Raw genomic sequence first — 9,288 nt, forward strand, 5'->3', positions numbered from 1 at the left:
TATAAATTAACAGAATCGCATAATTTCACATTTTTGGGCTCAATTTGCATAATTTCAGAAGCTTTTTTGCATAAAACGACGGGGACAGAAAAAGGTCTTATAAGTGCCGAAGAATAGAGTCGTTGCTAGAGATTAAACATACAAAGAAATGGAAAGAGATAAGGCCAACAGGTGTTTGATAGGAAAGAAAGAGCAAACAGAGCATCTGCTAATCACCCTCAAGGAAATTAAAACTATGAAGGATAATGGCTCATTAGAAGGTATCTCAATTTCTTTCATTACAAAAAGCATATTTATTAAACAGTGCGTCCGGTAAACAAATGCTGTATTATAAAACTCCTTTGGCTCTAATCCTAAACCTTTTCTCTGAAAAAAAACACCCTGGTTAAAACATTAGAAGTTGACTACTAGCACTATATGTAGATTTTTAACTTTAACTAATGGAAAACATTCTAAAATTACATGTGCCTGTTATGAATTGACATGAACTTCTTTGAGAAACACAGAACTGTAAACAATATCAGGTTATATCAGTATCATGTTGCAACATTAACTCTGAAGTGCAGACAGCTGTTGCCCAAGTGGTTACAAACTTGACCGACACATGGAGCTCTGGGCTCAATTTTCGAGTACTTCGTTTGTTTGTTTTTCCGTCCTTCCTCCTTTCTATTCTTTAAGCGGTGTCCTGAAGGAGGCCTTCAGAATGACAAACATTACGTCTAGAATGATATTAAATTTTATTAACACAAACACAGATAAACACACACAAACAAACACACACACACACACACACACACACACACACACACACACACACACACAGACAGACATGCACACACACACAAAAGAAAAAAAAAGGAACAACCGACTCAAGAAAACGAAGCAATACTCACAAGAGGGTTTCTATAATTTTTTTTGTATTCAAAAACTCAAATATACCACTAAACATGACACTTGTTTACAAGAACTATCACGATTTTTCAAAACCCGTTAGACATAATGTAAGCCATTTTTAAGACTGAGCATTTCATCCCAAGATTGGCACAAGACAGAAAATATTCTAAAGCTGAAACAAAATTTGGACCCAAAACAGACTAAAAAATTGTTGAATTGCAGTTATTGATGAGAGTGCCTGATAATGTCTACATTTCACTACTAAATTAATTAGAATAAAATAATGCTGAATGGAATCAATCGGAGAACATTATCAAATGCCCTCTCTTTTTCTTCAGGAACAGATTTTGATAGCAATAAAATCACCAATGGGACTTTTAACTACAGACCACACCTACACAACCATGGGACTGTTGTGAGCAACCTGACTGAAACACCATCACAACTCACCATGTCAAAGGTCATGACAGCTTGAATATAGAGAATTGTTCCATATCCCAAGGCATGGTACATACTCTTGTCTGCCCTGTGGTGAAAGAGAAAAAAGAAATAAATGGAGCTCAACAGTCTTGAGATTTTAAGTTACTTAGCCAGTGTAAAAAGATAAAAAGAGACGTGATCATTGTAGAAAACACATTAGTGTGCGGAGTCCTTTTCTTAAAAATGGTATTGGAGGATGGGTATATGCAGGTTCGTGAATGTGGGTGTACATATGAGATTGGGAAAAAAGATAAAGCACAAGAATCGAGTGCTGGCTTGCTAATCCAGAGTTCTAATTACTCCAGTTTTCAATATAAATGGATCCTACTGTAATGTTCTTTTTACTTTTATCTTATCACTGTGAAATATGTTTTTAAAGCATTTGAACTAGTCACAACGTCACTTTTCGCCCGATTCTGTTACTTTTAATTCGCGTGACTCAGCAGCCCACCGGAGCTCCCCGGCTCGAGGTCACAGGGTTAATGAGCCCTGAAGCGACTTTGCCGGTGTCGGTCAGGAAGTTCGCATTTTTTACTATGTTTAAAGTGATATAACTTCTTCCCCATCCCACGTAGCAAACCATTACGCGAATGTACTAAAAGCTCAATGTCTTGAGATTTATTCTGCGTCAGAATGGTTAGTTTCTGTGCCTTAGTTTTTGTTCTAGACAAGTGTTTGTAGAGTACCCAATTTGTCCTATTTTAGTTACAAACTTATGAATAAATGATTGCTAATTTAAAAAAGGCTCAACAGATCTCTCCAAAATCTGTGTTAAACTGACTACGAATATCATGTCTTTTACCATGAGAAATCTTAAATCTGCACAAGTAGTAATAGTCAAGTTATAAGAGAAGAAAGATGTACATCTGCATTTTTTAACTAAAGACGATCAGCGTTAGCTCTTATTTTACTATTAAACAAGAGAACGTTACTCTGCGTTTGTTCATGAATCATGCTGTGTCTGTGGCAGCCTGCATACAACTAAAAAGATATAATATAAGCGATTTTTAAAAAACACAAAACCGTGTAAATACATGGGTAGAGATGAACTTCTTGTATGGAATAAAAATAATGACAGCTAAAAGATTCATTCTTAGTTTTTGTGAAGGAAATATGCGCGGACACAATTATGAATGTAAAGAAATCAGTCACACTGTCAGTCATTGCAAATGGTCATAGAAACGAAAAAAACCCTGGAAAATTCTCGTGCTGATTCAGTGTCCCTGGAAAGCTAGAAATTATTCTTATTACCCAATTATGAGAAGTCATCCCTATTATTCAGTCAACTTACAAAACCTAGACTTAGCGTTTTAAGAAAAGTAAGGAATTTCTGGAGTGTAACAGATACTGTTCGTGTATTAGATCTACGTTGAAGATGTATTCTAGCACTAAAATCGATTTGTACTATTCATAGAGAAACTTCATGGTAACTTTTATAAACTTTCGAGAAAATATGCGAATATTCACGATTATATTAGACACATAAAGTTGTATTTGGAGGAATTACTTCATAGCGAATTGTGTGCCCGATGGATAAAATTGTAAAATTACAGCCTTCTATTATATGCGCAGATACCATCTTTTCTGAGTATCTGCACCAATGTTATGTCGTTCATGTTCCAAAAGTTCGACAGATTTTGACGATGCCTTTTTTTTATATTGATTTTTTTTCATTCACACTAGTCCCCAAAAAAATTACAATTTAGCATTGCCGACTCCAGCGCATCTAACGAAATAACCAGACAAGTTACAACGTCCGTTCTTTTTTTAGTCTCAAGAGCAGAAATGCGTGCTTTGGGTGCACTAAATGAGAATTACCATAAATACAAGGATACACCTTAAATTGTACGTTGAAAAGTACCAAAAATTAGATCGGCCCAGACAGAGCGGCGACAGGGAGCTGACCCCCGTGACCCCGACGTGATAAGGCGCCCGGCGCGGAACCCCCTGCGGCAACTAAAATTCCACTGCCGGTGCGCCGTGTAGTATGAGTTCACTCACTGGTACAACAGACCTAGACACATTATTCCAGAAAAGAAAAACCTGGCAGAATGCTTATAAGAACGAACAGAAGAAGACAGAGGTGATACATCAAAGTAAATACAACAGATGTACCTATTCATAGATGTTCCTGTGTGACATTCCACTTTGTGTGTGTGGGTGGGGGGGGGGGTACCTCTCTAGCTCCTCGTGCATTGCATCTACAAGACCCCCACCTCCACTATTGAAAAACAACGTTCACCCACTGCACATGGCATTCAAGATGAGGGACAAATACTTCTGAGCACTAAACAAATGTTTCTGTAAGTCCAATGCTCTAGATTTATTTCAAGAGACACACCCCTATTACGTATTAAGTAGCACTTTTATAGAATACATCACAAGGCTCTATAAACCATCAATGCCCCCTTCAATTAGAGGTTATGAAAACCAGCATTTAAATCTATTTCAGTGTTTATCCTTTCACTCTTTTAGACTTTTGGTTTCCCACACACACACTTGTGCAGGATTAAATAACCTCATAAAGATAAAATTCTATTCAGAAACTGTTGCTACAATCAAAGCACCCTTCAATTAGAGGTTATGAAAATCAGCATTTAAAGCTATCTCAATGAATATCCTTTCACTTTGTTAGACTTTAAAGTTTCTCATACTCACTTGTGCAGAATTAAATAACCTCACAAAGATAAAATTCTATTAAGAAACTGTTGCTACAATAGCAAAATAACCAGAAAATGAAGCGGTTATAGGTCATGCCCTCCCTATGCCTATAGCCTGTTGTATTGAAAGCAATTTTGTGCCCCAGATGCAGGGAATATTTTGGGAATAAGCGCGAAAGGTCAAATCAAAATTAACATTAAAAAAGGAATCTCACTTCTATTTATTCTATAAAACTAGAAAGATTGGGTTTGGAACAATCATCTAGCTTCGACATTCACATGAAATAAGAGCCCTATTGTACTGGGGTTTCAATCTATTTCTTTAACTCACACCAAGCCGCTGCCTGCCTAGTTTTTTAGACCTTTTTAAAAATCCAGTACCTCCGTACCTATTAATGTTAGATTTATGAAAATTGGCCAGTTTCAGTAGGAGATGTTGAGCTTAACAGAACACAAAGAATTTTGACTCAATGCTATTTTTTTCATATTTTGTAGCTTTTCAAAACACGACAAATCTTGGGGACTCGGAAAAATAGGGCTTATCGAAAATTTTAAAAATGTGAAGGCCAAAGTTTTGCTTTAAACTCACCTTTTAAATCACAAAATGGTAGATGACTGATATAATGGATTTAGGGTTGCATTTCAGGCTATGGTGACAGTAATTTGTTTTTTAGGGGGGCGGGGGGTTGATTTAGAGATCGGCAGTTTTCTGACTATTGGCAGACGATTTACAGGTCTGCACTAAGAATTGTAAAATTTTTTTAAAGCCAAACACATTTTTTATGGCCAAAAATCTGCTGACTGTAAACATCATAATAAATCACCTTACGATCGGAAGTTCGTAGTGAGGCTAAAAAATCGTACTGATTACCAGAAAATCGGAATGGTTTGCAGCCCTGTTTTTTAGGCCTAATTAGCCAGTACAATATTTTTTCTGTTTTTGTGAGCCTGTTGCTGTTCCTGTCCAAAAATTATTTTTAACAAACAATATCATTTTATTATGTAAAATCAAGCTCATTTGAAAGATTTTGTATAGAAAAATGGAAGTCTTGTTTTATAGTTATCCTTTCGAGTTCCTCATATCTTAGTGGATCAGTTTGTTAAAATTTCATTGGACGAACATCTACAGCTACCAGCTTGGCATTTTTGAAATGAGACGTACGCCTCGGTTTTGAACCAACGCAGACAGTTCTGGAAGTAGGCCACAAACGCATGCAAACTGAAGCAGACTTGGCACACACACTTGAGCTGCAGGAATATGGGACCTGGCCATCAGGGAACATTAACCCAACTCCAGGGGACTGGGGTTAGTGTACAAATAACTTTATGTTGCTCTCACCAGGGCTGCATTCGATCCCTGGCCTCTGTGAATCTGTTGTCGAAAAACATTCTGAGGGCAGCATCTCCTTCTTGGATGGCTCTGTCCAAGCTTAGACGATCTACGCTGGGATCCAAGGGAGGACTAGAGAACAAAAAAAAAGGGGGAAGGGAGGTGGCAGCGGTTACAGTAAAGTAGTATTAACAAGTGTAATATTACAATCTGCAAAAATATGGCAAATAGACAACAGAAACAAGCAAATACAAACCAAAAAGTTGATTTAACTTTGACTTCTCTAATAGCACTGGCACAGGATAAACTAAAAATCATAAGAGTATGCTAACAATTCTAATATGGGCTACTTGGAAAGTATTATGAGTTGAAATAATCAATATCAAGCTATCCGCAATGATGTCATTCAAGAAAGATAAACATTGTTATTCTCAATCAACAAGCTACAGTTTATTGGCCTTCCAACCATTAAAAAAAATATGAAGGACAGTTTAAAATAAGAAGATGAACGATGTACACTTATTTTGGCCTGACACCTCCTAGCTTTTCATAATGACCACAAAGTGAACAGATGTGTGGAGGTCATATATTGCACCTAGCTTTCAGGTCCTGAGTCTCCCTTTTCATGATAATTAACTACTGTATGGGGACCTGATAGGCTTCCTAATCATGATCATGTCATCACTATACGAACTTTTCCTAACTCTAAAGAGTGCATTACCTAAACATCAGTACAGTAAATCATCAGATATGATTCAATTCAAACTTGAATAATATATTTTTAATGGGTAGGCCTACTGTTTTTAAGTTTAGTTTTTGTAAGAGTTTTTATGGCACTTACAACACAATAAAGTCATATATAAATTATAAGTGCCAATGATTAGAAAGTTACAAGAGAGTAACAAACACAAAAAAAGAGGAGAGATCAGAAAAATGGATGTTTGACAGGAAAGAAGGAGCAAACAACACCAGAGCACACGTCAGCCACCCGCACTGTTTCTTAAATAGCAAGCGAGATGAATTATGCTAAAAGCATACAAATAGAAAGAAAAATGTCCCTTTAAAGGTATTATAAACTTTGTAACTGCTGACGTCACAGAGAGTTTGTCCCATTCTCATAGCCCTGTTGATTTTTGCACTTCAGCAGGCTATAAAATAAAACAGAAATCAAGTCATCCTTTCCAAATCAGAGGAACACATTTTCAACATTTTCCAATAAAATTGTCAACTTCAAGCTGAAAAGTAAAATAAATTTGTTACCCCTATTTTCACTTTAAAATGTACTCGAACTTATAATTCTTTGAACCCTTTCAATACAATAATATATGTTTTACATCATCTGACAAGACAAAATAATATATATTACAGACATTTTTTCAATTCCATGACATATCGGTGATGTCAATATTACAGTGAAAAGGTTAAGAATACAGTCACTTAAATAGCCTATGAGTTCTAATACCTCTGTGGAACACTCTCCAGTGCATCTTCAAAGTCCTGAAATAAAGGCAAAACAAAAAGTAATTAAAACCAATTGAAATTAAACTTTTTAGACACGTAAAACTATGAATGCTGCCTGAGTAACTCCAAATCACTTTTTAAAGCAAAATAATTTTGTTGCATCACTGAGACAAGAAGAAGCTAGAGGTTTCCAATACACTCTTTGCAACTTCCAAGAAAGAAGCTAATAATTTATATAGTGTAATTAATATGTTTAGTACTTCAGCAGGTCAATATATTCATCCCGAAGAGAGTTCTAGATTTCTACTATCAATTTTGATATATAATATGATAATAAACATAACTTTTCCATAGAGAATAGTTCAAACGAGATTATAAAGTACCTTTGCCAACCTCATAACAAAAGTCCAAAGGCAAGAGCAAACATGTGCATTTAGCTTGGATTCAAGAATACTGAGCCAGCTTTAAGATTAAAAATACAGTAGTCTCTCCTGTCCATAATGGTCACTGAAGATCACAGTCAGCGACTGTAGACAAGTTGTTGCCATGGACATGATCCGGGTTATTGTCACTTATTGGACCTGACAAATTTACTGATCATGGTTAAAAAACTGAAATCTTAATTTTATCTGATTTTCCTTTCCATGTGTCACAGCGCGGTGGAATCAGGCGCTTGTCAATTTTTGGGCACGTGGGGTTATTGGTTGTTATTGTTGGCTTAAAGACGGTTCATTTCTATCTTTCAAAGAAAAAAATACCCATCTATCAAGAACAGAAGTTGAAACATTTGTGATTAAACGAGGTGGGGTCATAGGTCTGGTTTCAGAGGTAAAGTAGGCAAGAAAATGGCCTTCAAAGTTTGGCGATTTCAATAGCTTGAGAGCCCTAGGAAACTAAAAACTTAATCAATATTTCTCAGTAAAATTTACATTATAAAAATGTGTTTTTAAATGGGCATGCAAGATGTCTTGAGTCATAAAAGAAAAATTTGATACCAATTGTCAAACCCTCGGAAAATGCAGATATCTTCGACTTCATTATATATATATATATATATAATTTTGACGAGTGCCTGATTTCACCATGATGCCTCACATCATAAGAAATAGAGCTTCTTTGCATGATTGAATTAACATGAATTGCTCCGTCTGAGGACATGTTGTTGGAAAATTTTTGTAGCAAGTTTTGGGGCCGACATTTTTGTACCCAAAAATTATGACCGTGGCCATGAACCGTATGGACAGGTTAAAAATAGGAAAAACACAAAAATGTCATACAGTATGGCAGACAAGGTGATCAATGCTAAGGCGAGTTCTACAGCAGGCCTCTATATATATAGAGCTATATATCTTGTAACTTTAGGCACAGGAGGAGAAAAATAAAAGCTAGAAAAAAGAAAACTAACTAACTAAATTTACAAAAATTCATCTTTTCTCTGCAATTCTATTAAATTGTTCTTCCCAAAGCCCAAGCCGAACACGAATGTAAAAATCAAGATGAATGATGAATTATGTGTGCATCAACATCAACAGTAAAACAACTTATCATTCATCATACACAAGCTCATGCCAAGTAATGAGAAGATGACATTCTTCATCCATGCAGCAGTAATTTCTGGACATTTTTTCTATCTCTAATTTTATCTAGGTTCTAGCTCGTCAAATTATTTACTGAAATTAGAAACTTGCCTAATTTAATGCCCTGTGTTTTATATTCCAATTCCTCCACATTATTTTCCAAAATTGGAAAGCTGCTTAAGTACTGCTATTACAAGGCCATGGACTGCTGAACTTGATCTAGTTTATTTAAAGTCTTAGCGTTCTACTAGAATCTAGATCTAGATCTAATGAAATTAGAATTGATCCCATTTCTGAAAATCTCGAGTCTCGAGTAGGCCTTCTAGTGGATGGAAACTAGTGCTGCCTTTTACCTAAATCTAGATTAGATGAGAACAGAATATAAAACAAACATCCAAAGCTTAAAAAAAAAAAATGAAGTGACTATTCCTCCGAACGCTCTGGAAAATAAACACGACCTCTATTTCTCCTAATGGTTTCCGTTTATCGAGACTTTTTGGTTATTTGAGAGATTTAGACGTCATCTTTCATTGATTTCATTCTGCCATTCTGTGAGGACTGGGAAGAAGCACTTTTTGCATCGAAGTCAATTTCTAGAGCTAGCCATTTGTTAATGTCTGAATATTCAGGTAGCCTACTTCAATTGCAGATGGGGCAGCGTTCCCGGACTCTATACTTCATTTGTATGCACACACACACACACACTCTCTCTCTCCAGGGTTGGGTTGATTTAAATCAGGTTGATTTAAATCAGTTGATTTTTTTTATTTAAATCAACTTGATTTTTTAAATAAAAATCAGTGATTTAACCCCTTGAGACCGAGTCCCCGATAAACCGGTGACGCGCATATTTTCCTTCTTGCCGAGTCCCCGATAAAGCGGGATG

At 36.0% G+C, this 9,288-nt stretch overlaps 1 protein-coding gene across 1 annotated transcript in view; it reads right to left on the reverse strand.

The window, feature by feature from the left end:
• The window catches only part of LOC101852013 (tetratricopeptide repeat protein 39B), a 37,649-nt gene that overhangs the window by 24,776 nt on the left and 3,585 nt on the right, over nt 1–9,288 (reverse strand). Inside the window, exons 2-4 of the mRNA XM_005096864.3 lie at nt 6,827–6,861; nt 5,374–5,496; nt 1,345–1,420 (exon numbers count right to left, since the gene is read on the reverse strand). Of these exons, the coding sequence (XP_005096921.3) occupies nt 1,345–1,420; nt 5,374–5,496; nt 6,827–6,861 (234 nt within the window). The remainder of the gene's footprint in view (nt 1–1,344; nt 1,421–5,373; nt 5,497–6,826; nt 6,862–9,288) is intronic.

This window comes from Aplysia californica, unplaced genomic scaffold (assembly GCF_000002075.1).
Source record: "Aplysia californica isolate F4 #8 unplaced genomic scaffold, AplCal3.0 scaffold00140, whole genome shotgun sequence".
NCBI classification, from domain to species: domain Eukaryota; kingdom Metazoa; phylum Mollusca; class Gastropoda; order Aplysiida; family Aplysiidae; genus Aplysia; species Aplysia californica.